This window comes from Gossypium raimondii, chromosome 2, assembly GCF_025698545.1.
Source record: "Gossypium raimondii isolate GPD5lz chromosome 2, ASM2569854v1, whole genome shotgun sequence".
Classification (NCBI taxonomy): domain Eukaryota; kingdom Viridiplantae; phylum Streptophyta; class Magnoliopsida; order Malvales; family Malvaceae; genus Gossypium; species Gossypium raimondii.
The window spans coordinates 24,981,550-25,004,649 of NC_068566.1; the positions used below are offsets into that span (position 1 = coordinate 24,981,550).

Here is a 23,100-nt window from a genome sequence, read left to right on the forward strand (position 1 = left end):
TTTTAGTCGATTCTTCTGAAAATTCGATAATATACCAAATCAAGTTCATAATTCATCCAAAATCTTTGATTATATCTTTGAACAATGAAAAGTGCAGTTTAGCTCTTTTCTTGATAAAATGGAAAAATTACAATTTAATATCTAAACTATTCATTTTATTTCATCACACCAAATCACCTTCCAAACCACTTCATGGAATAGAATCGGTAATAATTAATAATTTTATTTTTGAATAATTTTGCACATTAGTCCTCATGCTTTTCAAATTTTACAATTTCATCCCTTTTTTTTTTGTCACATATTCACTTTTCTAATTCTTTTCACCTGTTCCTGCCTCCAATATCAATTTCCTTTCATAAAATTTCTTATCTAAGTCATCCATAAATCTTCTTTCAATTTTTCAATATTCAAACATAAAATTATGTCATGTGTCAAATCAAAATAACTACTAAGATGATTTAGTATTTATCTTTTTCGGTATAAAATGGCATTATATTTTAATCATACTATTTCAATTTTTTATTTTTAATTTCAAAATATTATGACAAATTTTTCATAAATTTCATTTACATTAGTTAAAAAACTCTTAAAATCATATGTTAAATTAATTAAATATTGTAACAGTATACATTCTTTTAAAAACATTTTAACATTTTTAATGTTTTTTTAATTTCATGCTTAAATAGTTTTTACAAATCAGTATGTTTTAAACTTAAAACAGCAAGAATTATTGTATAGAAAAGATATTTGGAATTTTAAAAGTTAAATTGTATATTCTAATATTAAAAGGTGTTGATTGGCGAGTATACTCCCCCTTCAAACAAGCATCAGATATCATATCGTTTCGCGGCAGTGGCAGAACCATAACATCACACTTCCTAATGTCCACTGTTATTAGAAATAGAGTACATAAATAAATTGGAGCTGGACTCTCCAAAATCAATGTATATATAAACATGCATACAATATGTTATCCTTACCTGAAAATTTTGTTTCGGATATTAATTTGATGAGACACGACCACTTTTTCTCTACGCCTTTGGTTTAGGCTTCTGGTTAGAAGCTACGTTTCACAGAGTAATCTGTGAATGATTGAGAGAGAGGGAGAATGGTAAAACAATTTTTGAATAAACAAACTTTATATAATATTGTTTGCATTCAATTTCAATTAGAATGTAAGTCTATATTCATGGACTTTATTTCTTAAAAAGAACAGAGGCAACAAATCAATCACCCATACCCTTTCTATCACCCAAGCCTAAGATAGTATCAAATTCAACCTGCTCCTTATCATAAGATCATCTAAACAGCTAAAGCCTAAGAAATTAAGATATACTTACATATTAGCAAATAAAAGAATAATCAAATAAACCAAAGAGTTGATCTCTACTTTGAACTGAAATCTCAGAAGTTCAGTTGTTTAGACTAAAACCCTCAAAACTAATTTACTAACTAAATGTTTGTATTTTATTTGCTATATAAATTGTAATAAAGAAATGCGGCTTTTTTTATCAAAATGACCCAATTTTTTTTATTATTTATAAAAATGACTTGCTTTTTCAATTAAGTATGTAAATTACCTGAAATGATTAGTGAATGGCGTCACCACCTTACCACGACAGCCAATGATTGGCCGGTAAAATAAAATAATAAAAAATTTTGGGATGGTACCAATGTATTTGGCGTCACCCGTTATTTCATATAAGGGAAAAAAATTTGGAGGTCACCCATTATTTCATATAAGGGAAAAAAAAATTTGGTGGTACCAATTAGATTGGCATCAATGGTCCTCAGCCTTTGCTTCTCCGTCTTTCTCTATTTTTACTACCTTATATCTCTTTTGCCATTAGCCTTGACTTGAAAAAGCTAATGAAAAATGAAAAGAACAAAAGAAGAGAAGAAGGCAAGGCAAATTAGAGAAGAGGAAAAGTTTTTCAGAAAAGTTGTAGGGAGTAGGGGTGTTCATTCAGTTAACCGACCCGAAATAAAATTAACCGAATTAACTGACCTTTCAAAATTTTTAACCGTTAACCGAACCAAAATTTTTTCAAAAATAATTAACCGAACCGAAATTTTTTCGGTTAATTCGGTCGGTTAACTGAATTAACCGAAAATTATATTTTTTTATTTTTGGTTAAAAATTAACCGAATTAACCGGATTACCCAAATTAACCGAATTACCCGAATTAACCGAATTAACCGGATTGAATCACTACATAATTAAATTATTTTTAGACTTTTAGACTTTAGTTTTAGTTTTAGTTTTAGAATTTTATTTTTATTTATTAAATTATTTGTAATTTTTATGATTGGGTTGGGTTGAGTAATTGGGTTGGGTTGAATACTAGGGTTTGGATTGGGTTTAGGTGAATAGTGGACCTATTTATATATTATAATTTTATTTATTAATTTTTTCGGTTAAACCGAAAAAATTCGGTTAACCGACTGGTTTCGAATCAAATTAACCGTTAACCGAAAAATCAAAAAATAATTAACCGACCCCCTACCGAAAAAATTCGGTTAACCAACCGATTAACCGAATTAGGTCGGTTAACCGAATTTTTTCGATTTTACCCGAATTTTGCACACCCCTAATAAGGAGAGGGAGAGTTTTCTAAAAAAAAAATCGTTGTTTGAATGAGAAAGGGAAAGGTCTCGAAGGAAAATGAAAAATGAGAGAGAGAGAGGGAGAACTTTCCAAAATCATGAAAGAAAACGCTTTATTTCCCGAGGCACCTTCTATGGAAAATAGAGGATTAATTAAATAGAAAAGATATTTTTTATGGACAAATTATGTTTGCCTGCTAAGACTTTTTATTTTCCCAGGCACTTTTAATTAATCCTAAAAAAAAAAAATGTTTCGGCATGCAAACAAAATTTTCCATAAAAAATATCTTTTCTATTTAATTAATCCCTCTCCTTCCCTCATTTGTCTTACCTTCTTCTTTTCATTTTTCATTGGTTTTTTTGAATCAAAGCTAATGACAGAGAAAAAGATATAAGCAGTAAAATGGAGAAAGACGGAGAAGGAAGCGATGACGCCAATCTAATTGGCACCACCAAAAAACTAATATATGAGTATTTATACGGGTGACACCGAATACATTGGCACCATCCAAAAAAATTATTTTTTTATTCTATTGACCAATCATTGGCTGACGTGGTAAGATGGTGACACCAATGAGATTGGCACCACCCATGTTCACTGTTCATTTCAGGTCATGTACGTACTTTATTGAAAAAATAAATATTTTTGTAAAAAATGAAAAAATTTGGGTCATTTTGGTAAAAAAATCCAAATGCACATATTATACACAAATTCAACTAAAATTCACTATGTCTACATATTTCAAAGGGTATACCAAGGCAAATTTCTAATTTACAAATACCTATAGCCTATAGGTATTTCAAATTCATAAATAAATTGGACCCCGATAAGTCAATGAATTTGGAAACAACAATGAAAGTGATATTTACATGTTTTTATTACACGATTTATACAAATTTGAAATCAAAACTCCTAAATTCAAGTTACCAAATGCAATCTAGCTGTTTTTCAAACTAAAATGTTACAACTAGGAAGTGCACGGTAGTAATAACTCCCAAACAGAAATCCAATAATATAGTAGAACATGAAATGAAAATCAAAACAAAACAAAAGGTAGAACTTGAACAGAGTCCAGTGTTGGACACATGTTCAAGTCTACATACAGTAAACAATACAATAATATAGGACACAACGTACAGCCAACTAACCATATCATTTTAATTTTTTGCATCTCTTTAGGAGAACTCAATTATAAATAGTAGCAAAGCAAAGTTCTGAGTAGTGACATTAGAAATTATATTTCATTCTTTTTCATGCAATGAGCAACACCACAATGAAAAATAAGGTTTGATAAAAATATTTAGAGCATATTTTCCACATAATCAATCAAATAAAGGTCTCGAACACATTCATTTCTCTACAACGTAAAAAAAAAGGTCTGAATTTTAGAAATTTCTCGCTACTATTAAATACCTGGCTTGTGGCTTTATCAGATTAACAGTTTGGTACGCTCCGTTAGGTCAAAACCTTTCTCAAACATCTCCTCCAACCATCTCTGAGCTTCAGCTCTCCTACCCTTTCTGAGAAGACAATGTATTATGATGTCATACGTCCATCGATTTGGCTCATACCCTTTCTCGCATATCCAGTCATACAACTCAAAAGCAAGATCCACTTTGCTTTCACTCAGTTTCCTCAATAGTGTATTGTATGTGTAGACGTCAACTGGAAAACATTTTGCAATTATTTCTTCCAAGCTCTTGATATCTTGGTTTGCTTCCATGCAACCAGAAAATATTCCAATTAGTTGTCCAAGCAACGAAATATCTGATGTCTCATCTTGCCCTTCTCTAAATTGAACCCAAGCCTTATACAACTTTTTAGTCTTTAAGGAGTGTAACAGAAGTACATTACCAATAAAAGATGTAATATAGCCCCTAGTTTGCTCCAGCTCATTAACAAGACTTACAGCCAAACTGTAACTTTCCTTCCAGCAGAACAACTGTATAAGATGCTCATAGCATTCCATGCCCGGAAAAACATTATTATTCCTCATTTCTCTCATGAAATTCAAAGCGTAATCTACCTTGTCTGCTTTGCAAAGACCAACTACGATGGAACTATATAATTTTCTCCCTATTTGTCTTCTCTGGCGTACATCATTAAAGAAGTTTAAAGCATCAGAAATTCTATCATTCTTTAGGTAACTATGCAACATAAAGATGTCAGATCTTAAGGAAGGTTTAATCCCACTTCTTAGCATCATCTCAAACACTTCTCTTGCTAGTTCAGGCTTTTTGGCATGACCAGCTCCAGCAATGAAGAAGTTAAAGACATGAGAGCTTGGTTCAAAATGAGACAACTGCATCTCTAGCAATTTGAAAAACTGGTTTTCCAGGTTTTGCATATCGCACAGGCAACAGATAACATATCTAAACAATTTTCTGGTTGGTTTATGACCCTTCTCCTGCATTTCAAGTAGAAGTGCTGCAGCAATATCTCCCCTATTTGACTTGCAAAAACCATGAATCAAGTGAAAGTAAGTTTTACTTGACATGTCTTTATTTATTCTACTAATTTCACCGTGTAATAAATAGGCATCTTCAACCCTATTTGCTTTACACAAAGCTACAATAAATGAGTCACAGACATCATAGCAGGGCCTAAATTTCTGCTCTAGGGACGAAACTACCAGCTCCTTTATTCTGTCAAATTTTTCCTCTCTGCACAAAGCACCGGCAAGAATACTGAAGGTCTTTTTACTAGGGAAGTAACCTTCACGAACTGAATTTCTTAACACACAATAAGCTTCATCAATAACTCCATTCCAACATAAGTTATTGATTAAATCACTATACGTCATTCTATTAAGAGAGAGTCCAAACTCTGACCTGGAGTTATACAACTCAATGGCAACATCCACCATCCCAGCCTTGCAAAAGAAACACAAAACAGCATTCATGGTGACCTTATCAGGGGAAATTCCATCATTCTCCATTTCAATTAACAAATCAAAAACATCATTCAGCCGGTACTCTCTTAACAGTCTCAATACCAAAACATTGTACTGAAATAGGCGCGGAACATTCCTACTGAATAATTTCTTCCTATTGATAAAGTTCAAGTACCAGTTTAACTTCCCACGTTGCACAACATTCTGAAGCCAGATACCATAAGCTTGTTCCATAGGCACATTAAGCTCCGTAAACTCCTCCAACAAGGTGGCGGCATGTTGGAACCTGTTGCCCTTGCAAAGCGCACTCACAATAATACTCACGGCATGCCCACCAACTGGCTTCCTGCTTTCGGCCAAACCGCGCAAATAGGCCTCCGCCTCCTCCAACTTGTTCTGCTTGCACCAGCACTTGACCAGGATGCAGTGGGTGATGCCATTGTCAAAACCCCTCAATGAAATCTGCTTAGCTATCATGTCAACGGCGTCAAAGCAACTCTCGTCTACAAGAGCATTCAAAAGCACGTGGTAGGCAAAGGTATCCAAGTCAAGACCCTGGAATCGCATTCTACCGAACATCTGGAGTGCCATCGCCGATTTCCCTGCAAGGGCATAACCCAAAACTAATGTGTCGTGGAATCTGACCCTGTAACTGCACCTATGCTTCATAAAATCCTGCAAGAACTCAAGCATCAAGGGCACTAGCTTCGCTTTCGAGAGAATCTTGAAGATGGCATGGAAGGTGGCTCGGGTGTGGTGGAATCCCGGCTGGCGGCCCGCCCAGTCGAAGAACTTGAGGCATGAGAGAACGTCTTTGGAGGAGGAGCGGCCGTAGGAGAGGACCTGGAGGACAAAGGTCTCGGAGAGATGAAGATTAAGGTGGGAGAGAGCAAGGTCAGCGGCATGCCTCGAAGATTCATCGTCCCGGGCGACTTGGTCTTGGGAGCTTAGGATGCTGAAGATGCGGTCAAGAAGATATGTGTTTGGGGCCTTGAACCAGTCTTTCAAAGAGGCCACCACGTCCTTGGCGCTTAGATTAAGGCGATGAGCTGATGGGGAATCGATGGCAGATGGTGAGATAAATAAACAAGAGTAGGAACATGAATTACCATTACGATTTTTCAACAGGAGAAATGGACTGGATTTGGCTACATGTTTAATTGAACTTAAAAGCTTGATCATATCTTTTTATTTCGCAGGGATTGGATTCGTCTCTTTCAAACTCACACCCCGACCCCAAACCTCCAACAGCTGCCAATGGCGTCAGTTCTGTTAAAACTTCAGTACGAATAATTTACTACCGGATTCGGACTTTTGCTCTAGAGCCCGGAAACACACGTGAACGTCATAGGCCTTGCTTAGTAATGGGCTTATACTTGGCACCTCAATTATATCAAATTTGTTCTTTTTAAAAACAAAATTCCATTTCTCAAAGATATGAAAGTTGTTGACACTTAAATCAAATACCAATGAATAGAAGGAATACTAAAACTGGAGCTAGCAGGATTATCTAATATACTCTTCTTAGAACTTCAAATTTATTGGTATTGCTTGAAGAAGCATCAAAATCTAAAATAGCAGAAAGATCTTAAGGAACAACATTCCAAATTGAACAATTTGCTTAAAATTAAGATTGTCTATATACAAAGCTCGACGGATTTAAAGGAATGACAAATGCTGGAAAAAATATTTCAACAATAAGCAATCGTAAATCAATATGTCAAACTCATAAATGTATTTAGTAAGTAAAACCACGTGACCTCCATGCAAATCTTATTCAATTAAGACTTTATCAAAGTTCAAAGATTCCAAATATGATAAAGCTATTAACGTAGGAATATAATATATAATCCCATTTACAAAGCTGTCATTTTTGTTACAAATAGATGCTTACATTACATTTTAACCAATCAACATTGGCTTTACCTAGTTCATATGTAATAATTCAATTTTTCGTTGATGTCAAAAAGTTCGGTTTTAAGGTCGAATTACTTAAATTAAGTTAGTCAAAATTTTAATAGAATGGTTACAAGTCGATCCGAATTAGAAATTAGAATTTCTAAGAGATTAATTAGATAAGTTGTTAAAATAAAGTACAAGACTAAATTACAAGGTGGCTAAATTAGAGAATATTAGATGGGAGATTAAACCAAAGACCTAAGTACTAATAAACCATCCTTAAATCAAGGTTAGTGGCTTGTGTTGATCGTTTCCATTCATGTCCATTAACCATTCTTTAACACAATAATAGCCATTAGATTAATATTATACATATATATGAATGATAATGGGAAAGAGAAGGAAATATCATCGTTCAACTACATCCTTTCTGAACCGTACAAAGAAAGAAATAAATGAAAATTCCTTTGGTTTACTTTCCATGGCCGTCTACTAATTATCAAGGCGAGAAGATTAATTCTTTATAATTTTGGTTAAATTCTCAACATATGATGGTGGATCTTTATGACTCAGTATAAATTGATAATTACTTAAGTTTATGTGATGAATACGGAATTTGAAAATTAGAATTATTAAGCAAATGTCTAGATAAATTAATAATTAGTATAAAAGAGGGTTAAATTGCAAAGAGGATAGAACTTGAAAAATTAGGTGTGTATTTTAACAAGTCCTTAACTGATATTAGTCCATTGTTAAAACATGGTTAGTGAATGCTTATGATCCCATCCATTCAATTCCATTAACTTTTCTTAAGATAATCTCAATCATTAGATAATTATTAATTAAGTTAAATTTAGCTATATTAAAAGAAGATTTCATGAAAGAAGAAAACCATCTTTATCATTTCTTTTACAATGAAAAGAAGTTCCATGCTCTCATCCCCTTGTGCCGTGAGCTCTCCATAGCAATTTAGTGTGAATGTCTTTGAATTTTTGGTAGAATATTAGCTTAAGTCAATAGTTAAGTAAGAGCCATTCAATATACATGAAATTATTAAAGTTTTTGCTTAATTCATATTGCTGGAAGCTTAGAAAACTAGGAGATAGAAAGCTTGAATTACGAATATAAATTTGTTTTTAAGCTTGATTCATAGAAGAAGCATGTTGGCAAGGTAGTGGGTTTAGTAGAGAATGAGGTTTTATTAAGGTTATTCAAGTAACCATTTATGAGTGTTTTGCATGCTTGAGAGAAGTGATACAACTTTGCGAAATTATATATGTTTTAAATAATTTGGGACTCTTAGATTATAGTAATAGGGTCAGATCTCGGTTTAGCCCAAAAAGCTTTCCAAGGATGAAATTATTTAAATTATAGAAATAAATTAGATGTAAGACGAATAAGTATGTGTCAAATGAGGCTCTGCTGAAATTTTTGGAATTCGATTATGCCTGAAAAATAAGATCGAAACAACCATAAAAATAAATGTAGTGGAAAATGAAAACATACAATGAATTGGATTCCACCAAGAATCAATTATAACGATTTTATTACGTCATCATACATGAAATAAAATAAAAGAATTTATACCTTGAAAAAGGTTCGTTGTCATGCTCGTTTAATTCTTTCTCCGTTTTCGTACAAAACCAAGCTTAGTTGTCGATCCAAGCCTCAATTGGTAATTCATTCCAGGTTTTAGAGTATCTTTATAAGATCGAGATCTACTCTATCAATATAGTGCTACTTATCTAATCACGCGGATCCATATCCTTTTCTGTCTCAATCTTAACACCGAAAAGAAAATTAGAAGCAAAAATTTAAAGAATATTTTTTTGTTTTGTTTTTGTTTGTCCATGAAAAAAAGAGACAAAAAAAAAATAGCAACTACTAGAGATTTGTGGCTAAGTTAGAATATACAAGCTAGGGTTTTAATTAATTTTTAATTAATTACACTTTAACTCTTAGACTTTGTTGAAATGTTCAATTTTGTCTTTTCTCGTTTTAATTTTCAAATTGCATTATCGTGTGTGACCCATTATGCTTCCAATTATGTTGGTATCAAATATAATTTATTTCAATCAAGAAATAATTATATTTGTTTATTATTAGCGAGATCTAGCAGCTCATTATGACCCCAAATTATTGGAAGAGTCAATGTATACTTTTGACAAACCCTTTTAGTTTTCAATATGCATGTGTAATTCGATCCTTCCATGATGCGTCTTGAATATGTTAAAAGTCATTGCATGGTGTCTACCTTTACTTATCCATGTTAGTCTTGCAACTCCTTGTATTAACCCTGACTAATTGCCTTGACCAAGGACTTGCGGTTAATACAAGTCAACAACATATAGGTGTTCTATTTGATGCCCTAAGTGTAGTATATTCGTCTATGTACACTTGTATTTTTAAAGCAAATTGGTTTAAAAAAATATCCATAAATTACACTTATACCCTTCTATTTTGTTCTCAATGGTTTTTTCACACAAATCAAAATGAAAGCAGCTATTGGCTCACTAGTTATCTAATGTTTAACTAATACTAAGTAGTATTACGTGGTAGGATCATAATACAAAAAGACAACTTATATTAGTAGATGAACTAAACATGTCCTTTGTCAAGTCAAAAATGAGTAAATTAATTGAAAGACTAATATGTGAAGTCTAATTGGGGAGATGCTTTGTCTTGAGTATCGGAGCAAATGACTCCTAGAAGATAGAAACATATATGTGATTGATTGGACTGATAGTAAATCGGATAAGACTCAATTAGAATAGATCCAAAATCTGTTTATAGATTTATTCACTTATAACGTTCATAGTGTGACATACCTAAATCCTGAGTGGATGACGGACTATGTATGTGTGACTCGTATACTTTGATGTAAGTAAAAGCCTAAGTTCAAATAAATTAGGAACTAAAAGATGGTGCGTTGGGTATATTACTTCTACAGTATGTAGCATCATTCACAATAGTGGAATTCAAGCCCAATACATGAGTAAATGATATCCTCTCATTGGCACTACATGGTTGATGAAAAGTAAACGTAGCAACGGGTCATTTGACTTTGTGATGAATAACTTGATTACTATTTGATAGTAATTGACTTTTCATGAAGAAAGATGTAATGGTTAACATGAGCTAAAATAGAATCATATTGGGAGAACATGTATTATCCCAAAAAGATTAAGGATATCCTTTGAGGGTAACACACTTATGACAAGGTTATTGGACGAGAACTGATCGAGTTGCTTTCGTAATGGTATGTCGCTGGGGAGAGCTCAGTCACGATACTATAGTGGAATGATTTCAAGACTAGAAGAGTTTATAATTAATAGGCGAAAAGATGAAACTTAATTATAAATCATTTGAGCCTTAATTATATATGTCCAATCAGTCCCTCCATTAGCTCGTTGAAATAATAAATGAGTTGCGCAAAGAATCAAATGAACATAAATGAATGGAAATGATAAAGTTAAAGAAACGAGTCACATTTGGAAATGAATGTGTTTTCTCTCTATGTATGGAAATGACTTGAGAATTAATATAAATTTTTGAAATATTATTTATTTAAAAATTTACGTTAGAAAATAGAATTAAATTAATTAGTCATTATGAATTTTTGAATATAGAAATTAAATATATTTCTCATAGATTCTTTTAGGTAAAGTTGTCATGACTTTAACAAAATTAGAGTTGTGTTGAAATATTATTTAATTAAAATTAATTTATCTGATTAAATTAATATAATAAATAATATTTATTTTGAGAAATAGAAAATCATATATTTTGTTGGATTAAATTATAAAGTGTTGGGATAAAAGTCTAAGAAACACATATAATTGGAGCCAATATAGGTGAGGCCTAAAACCACTCATAATACATATGCGGGGCGACAACCCTATTATATTTAACTAGGGTGTGATGCCCTATTCTCCTAGTTAAACTAGAAGACTAGTTTTTCTATTAGGTATGTATTATTTGTGTTTTACTAATTCAACCAAGACTGTTCTATCTCGCCCTATAAATAGATTGCAATGGTAGAGGTTAAATACACAACTTTGAGATTTTGTTATTCTGCTCGAAAATAGTGAGAATTTATTTTCTAAGTATAAATTCTATTTTTTGGGAATAACAATTCTACAAGTTTCTATTGAGAGAGAATTACTTTCCTACTGAAAGTAAGAAATTGTTTCTTGTTCTATTTTTGATTCATGATTGTTTTGTTCTGTGTTTGATTCATGATTGTTCAAGCAATATTCTAAGTGGTTCGTGGTACGAGAATAGTAGAGAAGATTGATATTTTGAAAGGTTCCTTATGCTTCAGCAGTACAGAAGTCTCATGTATGCTATGTTGTAAGGAAGTATCTTTGGTGAGTCTATATCAGACAAATCCCAGACCAAGACACTAGCAAGCAGTTAAGCATGTAATCAAGTATTTATGAAGAATAAGGGATTATATGCTTGTGTATTTCGGAGGAGATCTCATTCCTATTGGATATACTAATTTTGACTTCCAAAGGTGTCGAGATTCAAGGAAATAGACATTGGATTTTGTTTTGTCCTAGATGGCGAGTCCATAGTATGAATTTTTGTCAAGCAGGGTAACACTGCTAACTTCACCATAGAATGTCGAATATGAGGTATGGAAAAGTTGTGGCACTATAATAGTCCGAATATAGCTAAACCCTAAAAAACCACATAAGGACAAAACACATTTATAGAAAGTATCATAATGAAGACGTTAGTGTTTGACGGAATAATAGTTGTAGTCAAAGATCACATCTGTGGACAATCCCCGGGGATTGGTTTTACCAAGACTCTGCTAGCTAGAGAGTTCTTTGAGAAACATATAGAAGGTATAGATATCTAAAGCATAACTCATCTACTTTATTAGGGTAAGTGGGAGACTGTTGGATCTGGTTCCCTAAGTGTTTTCAATAAAATTGGTTAATAAAATATTTCATCAATTACGTTAATATACTTTGGTTTTTGCATGCAAAGAAAAATAGAAGCAAATATTAGTTTATTGGTTGTCTAATATTTAAACTAATACTAAGCGGTACTACGTGGTCAGGTCATAATACAGAAAAGCAACCTGTATTAGTTGACGAACCTAAACATGTCCTTAGTCTAATAAAAAATGAGCAAACCAATTGAAAGACTAATATGTTGTCTATCAAGTCCAATTGGGGAGATGCTTTCTCTTGGGCATCGGAGCGGATGACTCCTAAAAGATAGAGACAAAGTTGTGTTTGATTGGACTGACAATACATCGGACTGGACTCAAGAAGAATAGACACTGAATTCATTTATGGATTAATCCACTTGTTAAGTTCATAGTGTGGCATACCGAAATTTGAGTGGATGACGAACTATGTATGCGTGACTCATATACTTTGATGTCAGTAAAAAATTGAGTTCAAATAGATAAGGAACAAAAAGTTGGTGTGTTGGGTATACGGCTTTTGAAGTGTATTGTGTCATTCAAAATAGTGGAATTCATAGCCCGAGACATGAGTAAATAATATACTTTCATTGGCATTACAAGGTTGATGAAAAGTAAATGTGGCCACAAGTCATTCGTCTTTGTGATAAATGACTTGATTACTATTTGATAGTAATTGAATTTTTATCAAGGAAGATGTAACGGTTACCATGAGATAAAATAGGAGCATATTGGGAGAATGTCTATGTAACACCCTTAACCCGTCTCCGTCGTCGAATTAGGGTTACAGAGTATTACTGTACAAAACAGAATCTTAAACTTCAAAATAAAATAATAATACAATTTAATATTAATTACTAATAACTCAATACATTCATGGAAAATATACACATTTGGGCATTAAATCGAGTCTTTAGGATCTTGGAAACAAGTTGGGAATAATAAATGATCAATTTGAAACAAATCAAAAAATTTTGGAAAAACAAGAAAAATTGGGAAACAGGGGGTCACATGGCCATGTGACATAGCCCAGACCGTGTGGACATTCGAAGTAGGGACACACAGACATGTGGTTTTTGCATGCAAAGCAAAATAGAAGCAAATATTAGTTTACTGGCTGTCTAATATTTAAACTAATACTAAGCGGTATTACGTGGTCGGGTTGTGATATGGAAAGTCAACCTGTATTAGTTGACGAACTTAAATGTGTCCTTAGTTTAATAAAAAATGAGCAAACTAATTGAAAGACTAATATGTTTTCTATCAAGTCCAATTAGGGAGATGCTTTCTCTTGGGCATCGGAGCGGATGACTCCTAGAAGATAGAGACAAAGATGTGTCTGATTGGACTGACAATACATCGGACTGGACTCAAGAAGAATAAACACTGAATTCATTTATGGATTAATCCACTTGTGATGTTCATAGTGTGACATACCTAAATCTAAGTGGATAACGAACTATGTATGCGTGACTCATATACTTTGATGTAAGTAAAAAATTGAGTTCAAATAGATACGGAACAGAAAGTTGGTGGGTTGGGTATACGGCTTCTGAAGTATATTGCGTCATTCAAAATAGTGGAATTCATAGCCCAAGACATGAGTAAATGATATACTTTCATTGGCATTACAAGGTTGATGAAAAGTAAACGTGGCCACTAGTCGTTCGTCTTTGTGATGAATGACTTGATTACTATTTGATAGTCATTGACTTTTTATGAAGTAAGGTGTAGCGATTACCATGAGATAAAATATGAGCATATTGGGAGAAAGTATATGTAACACCCTTAACCTGTCTCCGTTGTTAGATTAGGGTTACGGAGCATTACTATACAAAACAGAATCTTAAACTTCAAAATAAAATAATAAAACAATTTAATATTAATTACTAATAACTCAATACATTCATGGAAAATATACACATTTGGGCCTTAAATCGAGCCTTCGGGACCCTAGAAACAAGTTGGGAATAATCAAGGATCAATTTGAAACAAATCGAAAAATTTTTGAAAAATAAGAAAAATTGGGAAATTGGGGGTCTTACGGCTATGTTACATGGACATTCGAAGTAGGGACACATGGCCGTGTCCCAGCCTGTGTGGTTATTCGAAATAGGGCTACACAGCCGTATCGCAGGTCGTGTGCCAAACCATGTGTACATTCGATGTTGGGTCACACGGTCGTGTCGCAGGCTGCATGAAACCTACACCTAAAATATAAATGACACACGATCGTGTAGGGTGATCGTGTGTGGCACACAACCGTGTGATAGCCCGTGTGCTCCAATTTTAGCCCCTAAAACAAGCCATTATATGTAACACCCCTTACCCGAGACCATTGCTGGAGTCGAGCACAAGGCGTCATCTAACTTAACTTACCAATTCGGAGCATAAAAAAATTGCTTTTAAAATTAATTTCATTGTTCACAACAAAACTATCCACTTGCGTGACTGTCACTAATTTAATTATAACTCGAGTTACGAAAATTAGAATTTAAATCCGTAAATTTTACCTAAAACTAAACTCATATTACTACGTACCATAAAATTTTTAGAATTTTTGGCTTGACCAATTAGTACATTTTATTCATTAAATTTTCCCCTATTTCACTACTCGACAGTTCTGATCTCCTGGCAATAAAAATCAATTATCTCATTATACAGAATTCATATAATTTTATGGTTTGTTTCTTTTGAAAATATACTCACTAAGGAATCTAGACATATAAATTATAAACCATAATTATTTCTGTATAATTTGTAATGATTTTCTAAAATCGTAACAGAGGACTTCAAAACCATTCGACCATGTATCACTAAAATTCAAATATCTCAAAATATAAATTTTTTTCCTACAATGTTTCTTTTATGTAAAAATAGACATTATAAGATTTAATTATATATCTCATTCACTATCTAATTCCATTTTACTATTTTGGTGATTTTTCAAATTCACATCACTGTTGCTGTCCAAAAACTGCTTCTTTGTATTAGTTACCACGTTAACATACATAACACCAAAACATATTCTTTACTAACCATTTCAATAGATAATCTTAGCCATATCATTTGAACATACTCAAAATGATTAAGACTCTATACATGCCATAGCTTTAAACATTTTGAAAACACATAATACTGAGATAGCTGTGATAGTGTGATACGAGCTCCGACGATCCCCAATTCGAGCAAGCTTAAAACACTCAGATGCAAAACGACTATTTTTGTAAATTAGTCGATAACCTTCTCTTTTCCTCGATCACTTCCACTATTTCTTCTTTCTTGATAATTAAGCTTAGAAAAATCAAGAACCCTAGCTTATAGAACATGAAAGTTTAGGCAGCAACTATTTAATTTTTGAAGAAGATGGACACTTATTTTCACTTTATTTTGAATACCCTTGACCCATTTAATTAGATATTTTTCTAGAATTACCCTTTTGTATCCATAACACTAATTTATGGTCTATTTTCCACATAAACACTTTCAATTTCATGCAATAATTCAATTAAGTCATTTAATCACTAATTAGACACACTTTGCAATTTTCTCAATTTAGTCCTAAAAATTCAATTAGGCACTAAATCATTAAAATTTTCCTATCCATATTTTCACACAATATTTCAATCAATCAGTAATTAATAAAAATTTATAAAATTAAACTATTTCACTTCAAATTTGTGGTTACGAAACCACTATTCCGATTAGGCCCTATTTCGGGTTATCACAATTCTCCCCATTAGGGATTTTTGTCCCCGAAAATCTTACCAGTGAATAAGTTGGGATACTGTTTCCTCATAGCCTTCTCGGTTTTCCATGTTGCCTCTTCCACTCCATGTCGTTGCCATAACACTTTAACTAAAGCAATTTGTTTGTTTCTCAATTGTTTTACTTCTCGTTCTAAGATTTGAATTGGCTCTTCTTCATATGTCATATCCGATCGAATTTCCACTTCAGTCGGTGAAATCACATGCGATGGGTCCGATCGATATCGCCTCAACATAGAAACATGAAACATGAAACACATTATGAATTCTTTCCAATCCGGTGGTCAAGACAATTGATAAGCCACTGGACCGATTCTTTTTATCACTTCATACGGACCAATAAATCTTGGACTTAATTTACCTTTACGGCCAAATCTCAAAATTTTCTTACATGGAGACACTTTCAAAAATATTATATCACCCACTTGAAATTCAATCTATTTTCTTTTCAAGTCTGCATACGACTTCTGTCGATCCGATGCAGCTTTCAAACAATCACGGATTATCTTCACTTTTTTTTATGTCTTTTACCAAATCGACTCCATGTAACTGATTTTCATTAAGTTCAGTCCAATATAATGGAGTCCGACACTTTCGTCCATACAACGCTTCATAAGGTGTCATTTTTATGCTTGATTGATAACTATTATTATATGCAAATTCCACCAAAGGTAAATATCATTCCTAATTACCTTCAAATTCCAGTACACAACATCTCAACATGTCTTCGAGTATTTGAATTACTCTTTCAGACTGTCCATCGGTTTGGGGATGGAATGCTGTACTAAAATTCAATTTAGTACCTAATGCCTCTTGTAATTTCTTCCAAAACCTTGAAGTAAACCGTGGATCTCTATCAGATATAATAGATATAGGCACACCATGTAATCGGACTATCTCAGCAATATACAATCGGCTAACTTGTCAACTGAAAAACTCATTTGCACAGGAATGAAATGAGCCGACTTAGTCAATCGATCAACTATCACCCAAATTGAGTCTTTCTTTTTTGATGACAATGGCAATCTGGAAACAAAATCCATAGTAATTCTATCCCACTTCCACTCGGGCATCATAATAGGTTGAAGTAACCCTGAAGGTACTTGGTGTTTAGCTTTTACTCGTTGGCACACTAAACACTTTGTCACATACTCGGAGATATCTCGTTTCATACCCGGTCACTAATATAATTTCTTCAAATCATTGTACGTTTTTACACTACCGGGGTGAACTGCCAAACGACTATCATGCGCTTCTTGCAAAATTTTCTGGATTAAATCAACATTTTTTGGAACACATATTCTGTCACGAAACATTAAACATCCATCTGAATTAATCCAAAAATCAGAATTATCATCTACTGCACACTGAGTCTTTCTTCTTTGCAATTCATTATCCATTTTTTTATCCTCAAAAATTTCTTGAAGAAACAATGGTCTAGCTTTTAACTCTACAAACAATGATCCATCTTCAGTCAATGTTAATCTCCTAATCAAAGCTCTCAAACCAAAGAGAGAATTTCTGCTCAAAGCATCAGCAACTATATTGGCTTTTCCCGGATGATAATCTATCACAAGTTCATAATCTTTCAACAATTCCAACCATCTTCGTTGCCGTAAATTCAGATCTTTTTGTGTCATAACATATTTCAGACTTTTATGATCCGTATAAACACGACATTTCTCACCATATAAATAATGACGCCAAATCTTCAAAGCAAAGACAATAGCAACCAAATCTAAATCATGGGTAGGATAATTTTGTTCATACGGTTTCAATTGTCGAGAAGCATACGCTGTCACTTTTCCTTCTTACATCAATACACATCTGAGCCCACTTAACGACGTGTCACTATTAACAACAATTCCTTTCCTGACTCAGGTTGCACTAACACTGGTGTCTCAGTTAAACACATATTTAATTTCTCAAAACTTTGTTGACACTCCTTGGTCCATTCGAACTTAACATCTTTTTGCAACAATTTTGTCATCGGTGAAGCTATCATCGAAAAACCTTCTACAAATCGACGGTAATATACGGCTAAGCCCAGAAAACTCCTAACTTCAGATACATTTCTTGGAGGCTTCCATTCAACTATTGCCGATATCTTATTCAGATCCACTCGGATGCGATCTCTCGAGACAATATGTCCCAAAAATTCAACTTCACTGAGCCAAAATTCACTCTTGCTAAATTTAGCAAATAATTTCTTTTCTCGCAGAGTCTGTAGTACAATTCTTAAATGTTCAAAATGCTCAGCTTCACTTCGGGAATAAATAAGAATATCATCTATAAACACCATAACAAATTTATCCAAATAGGGCCGGAAAATCCGATTCATCAAATCAATAAAAATATCTGGAGCATTAATCAGACCAAAAGGCATTACAAGAAACTCATAGTGGTCATACCGGGTTCTGAAAGCAATCTTTGGCACATCTATCTCTTTAACTCTCAATTGGTAATATCCAGATCTCAAATCAATTTTGGAAAACACTGTGGCATCCTTTAACTGATCAAACAAGTCATCTATTCGGGGCAATGGATACTTATTCTTCAGTGTCACTTTGTTAAGTTGACGATAATCAATACACAATCTCAATGTTCCATCCTTTTTCTTCACAAATAACATGGGAGCACCCCACGGAGAGTAACTTTGTCTTACGAATCCATTATCCGTCAACTCTTGTAATTGCACTTTTAACTCTTTCAGTTTAGTTAGTGCCATTCTGTAGGGAGCAATCGATATTGGAGCAGTACCTGGCATTACTTCAATACCAAACTCTACTTCTCTGATCGGAGACAAACCTGGCAACTCTTCTGGGAATACGTCTAAATATTCACATACCACTGGCACTAATTCGATCTTTATTTCAAACACTTTTGTATTCAACACATAAACAAGATATGCTTCACAACCATTTTTCAAACATTTCTGAGCAGACATGGCATAAATCACAAATGGCATCACATTTGACTTATCTGTTTCAACCCGAAGAACTTTACCACTACTACAATTCAACTCAAGAATTTTCTGACTACAATCTATCTTGGCCTTATGTAATGTCAACCAATCCATTCCCAAAATAACATCAAATTCATCAAATGGCAACAACATCAAGTTGGCAGGGAAACACTGACCTTGTATCATCAAAGGACAATTTTTCCATATTTTATCAACTACCACATGCTTGCCTAAAGGATTCGACACTTTAACCACATACTCAGTCAATTCAACACATAAATTCTTATCAGACACTAAGTTCATGCATACATACGAGTGAGTAGAACCAGGATCAATCAATGTAAGAACATTAGTGTTGTAAAGAGAAAATATACTAGTGATCACATAAGGGGAAGATGCTTCCTCTCTAGCTCGGATGGCATAAGCTCTCACTAGAGCTCTCGCTTCGGGTCTTATGGTAGTGTCTTTTGTTACACCTTTACCACTAGTTCCAGTCCCTACATTTCTCGGTGGTCTTCCTCTAGTAGTCATACTGCTCGATCTCACATTCTAAAAGTTTTCTATCTCTTCTCTTTCTGGACAATCTTTCACAAAATGATCTTGAGATCCACATTTAAAACATGCTTGGCTGATTAAATAACATTCCCCCAAATGTCGTTTTCCACAATGTTGACATTCTGGTCTAGTAGGTTTAACACTACCTATACTTGCCATAGAAGTCGCTTGAGCTTTAGAACTTGAATATTATTTTCCTCGATCTCTTTGAAAATTCACACTAGAAGCATTCGAGTGAGTATTCATTTCTCTAGACTTCTTCGCTTGAGACTGAAATGATTTACCCATTGATCTTTTTCTTGCATCTCTTGCTTCACTTTCCACCTTTCATTTCTCTTTGCTCAATTCTTCAGCCTTGATAGCTCTTTCAACTAGTACCACTAACTCTTTAATTTTAAGGATTCCTACTAACAATCGGATATCCTCGTTTAATCCATCTTCAAACCTCTTACACAATGTAGCTTCATTAGATACACAGTCTTGAGCATACTTGTTTAATTTGACAAATTCTCGTTCATATTCGGCTACTGTCACGCGCCCTTGTTTCAATTCAAGAAACTCTTTTCTCTTTTGATCAATGAAACGCTGATTACATACTTCTTCCGAAATTCCTCTTGAAAGAAATCCCATGTAACTTTCTCTTTAGGCACCACTGACACTAAAGTTTTCCACCAATTATAAGTTGAATCCCTCAACAATGAGATAGCACATTTGAGACTTTCTTCTGGAGTACAAGATAATTCATCCAACACTCTGATAGTATTTTCAAGCCAGAACTCTACTCTTTCAGGATCATCATTTACATTAGCTCGGAACTCTTCGGCTCCATACTTTCGAATTTTGTCCACTCAAGGCTTTGAAAATCTTAACACTTCAGTTTGTTGAGGAGTCATGGGAACAGCTTGAGGAATAGGAGGGGACGGAGGAGGTTGAGCATTAAGATTAGTTCTAACAAACTCAGTATACCAATTGCTCATCATATAGAGAAAAGCTTCCCTAGCCTCATCTCCTTGACCCTAAGTCTCGGGTCAACTTTCAACTGGCACCATCCCTTGCGCGAAAGCATGTGCATTACTTTGAGCATCATCAGTTGTATCTCGATTAGGATCCATTACTATAAAAAACATTTTAAGATGTCAAGAGTCGTCACACTATCATTATTCAATTATGGCATGTATAGATAGTCTATTACAATCGCTACGTTAGTCAGAGAATCGACTAAACTGTAGCTCTGATACCACTAAATGTAACACCCCTTACCCGAGACCATTGCTGGAGTCGAGCACGAGGCGTCATCTAACTTAACTTACCAATTCGGAGCATAAAAAAAATTGCTTTTAAAATTAATTTCATTGTTCACAACAAAACTGTCCACCTGCGTGACTGTCACTAATTTAATTATAACTCAAGTTAAGAAACTAAAAATTTAAATCTGTAAATTTTCCTTAAAACTAGACTCATATTCCTACTTACCATAAAATGTTCAGAATTTTTGACTTGGCCAATTAGTACAGTTTATTCATTAAAGTTTCACCTATTTCACTACTCGACAATTCTGACCTCTTGGCAATAAAAAACAATTATATTATTGTACAGAATTCATATAATGTTACAGTTTGTTTCTTTTGAAAATAGACTCACTAAGGAATCTATACATATAAATTATGAACCATAATTCTTTCTGTACAATTTATAATGATTTTCTAAAGTCAGAACATGGAACTTCAAAAAGCATTCTGACCTTGTCTCACTAAAATTCAAATATCTCAAAATAGAAAATTTCGCTTCCTACACCGTTTCTTTTTTGTAAAAATAGACTTGATAAGATTTAATTATATATCTCATTCACTCTCTAATTCCATTTCTACTATTTTTGGTGATTTTTCAAATTCACGTCACTGCTACTATCCAAAAACTGCTTCTTTGTATTAGTTACCATTTAAACATACATAACACCAAAACATATTCTTTACTAGCCATTTCAATAGCTAATCTTAGCCATATCATTTGAACATACTCAAAATGATTAAGAATCTATACATGCCATAGCTTTAAACATTTTGAAAACACATAAAACCGAGATAGCTGTGATAGTGTGATACGAGCTCCGACGATCCCCAATTCGAGCAAGCTCAAAACACTCGGATGCAAAACGACTATTTTTGTAAATTAGTCGATAACCTTCTCTTTTCCCCGATCACTTCCACTATTTCTTCTTTCTTGATAATTGAGCTTAGAAAAATCAAGAACCCTAGCTTATAGAACATGAAAGTTTCGGCAGCAACTCTTTAATTTTTGAAGAGGATGGACACTTATTTTCACTTTATTTTGTGTTTTATTCACTTTTGACAAAAATACCCTTGACCCATTTACTTAGATATTTTTCTAGAATTACCCTTTTGTGTCCATAGCATTAATTTATGGTCTATTTGCGACATAAACACTTCCAATTTCATGCAATAATTCAATTAAGTCATTTAATCACTAATTAGACACACTTTGCATTTTTCTCAATTTAGTCCTAAAAATTCAATTAGGCACTAAATCATTAAAATTTCCTTTCCATATTTTCACACAATATTTCAATCAATCAGTAATTAATAAAAATTTATAAAATTAAACTATTTCACTTCATATTTGTGGTTACGAAACTACTATTCCGATTAGGCGTTATTTCGGGCTATCACATTATAAAACCAATTCTTGCACAGCAAGACACATCATTTGCTCATACATTGCCATTATCAAAACACTTTCCTAACACACAAAAAAAAATAGCAAGTCAATCAACCTATAAGTTCTAACCAATATGTGATTAAAAAGAACCACAATTCATACCAATTCAAAATCACATTACGCTAAACATACATCACCACATCCACACACCATTCAACCATTTCAATCACTTATAAACATGTCACAAGTCATATATTTACAATGCACTTAAAAGTGACAAAAAGAAACATACTTGCTAAAGCATTACAAGTCCAAACAAACATGTACACAAAGCATAAGCATATCAAGTTAACCAAATAGCTTATTGAAAACACCTATTACATTTAACCCTATACGTTCCATTTATAACCATAGCCAAAGCAACAAAAACTACCAAAGTGATTGCTGGATAGTGTGATAGGACTCCGACAAGATTACAAAATAGAGAAAAAAAAACAACTACATAAGCAACTAATGCTTAGTAAGCTCGTATAGGAGAAACTTAAACTTACCAAACATTAAACAACAAATCATTCAACCATGCTCACTAAATCATTTAGACATTACGCTTTCCTATTCAATGCAATCGACATAATTAGTAGATAACTTGAAAATATAACATCTATGTACCATAAGACATAATATGAAATGAATTCCATACATCTATCCTTCATCAAATGATAAATTCTCTTTCTTTTAAATTCATTTACACATACCATCTTTCCATCTCGTATGATCATTAGTAACAATAAG

General features: G+C 33.4%; 1 protein-coding gene across 2 annotated transcripts; it reads right to left on the minus strand.

The window, feature by feature from the left end:
* Positions 1-872: 872 nt before the first annotated feature.
* On the minus strand, positions 873-6,824 carry LOC105788308 (pentatricopeptide repeat-containing protein At1g71210, mitochondrial). Of its 2 annotated transcripts, XR_008192852.1 has the most exons (3): positions 4,022-6,824; positions 981-1,082; positions 873-888 (listed from the first exon to the last, which is right to left on the minus strand). XR_008192852.1 is itself a non-coding variant. In XM_012615132.2 (2 exons), the coding sequence occupies exon 1, from the start codon at positions 6,681-6,683 to the stop codon at positions 4,038-4,040; it is 2,646 nt and encodes an 881-aa protein (XP_012470586.1). In that variant the 5' UTR covers positions 6,684-6,824; the 3' UTR covers positions 892-1,082; positions 4,022-4,037. The 2 variants fall into 2 exon arrangements, 1 of the variants encoding a protein (XP_012470586.1); XM_012615132.2 differs by lacking the exon at positions 873-888 and having other exon boundaries at positions 892-1,082.
* Between the last annotated feature and the right edge of the window lie 16,276 nt (positions 6,825-23,100).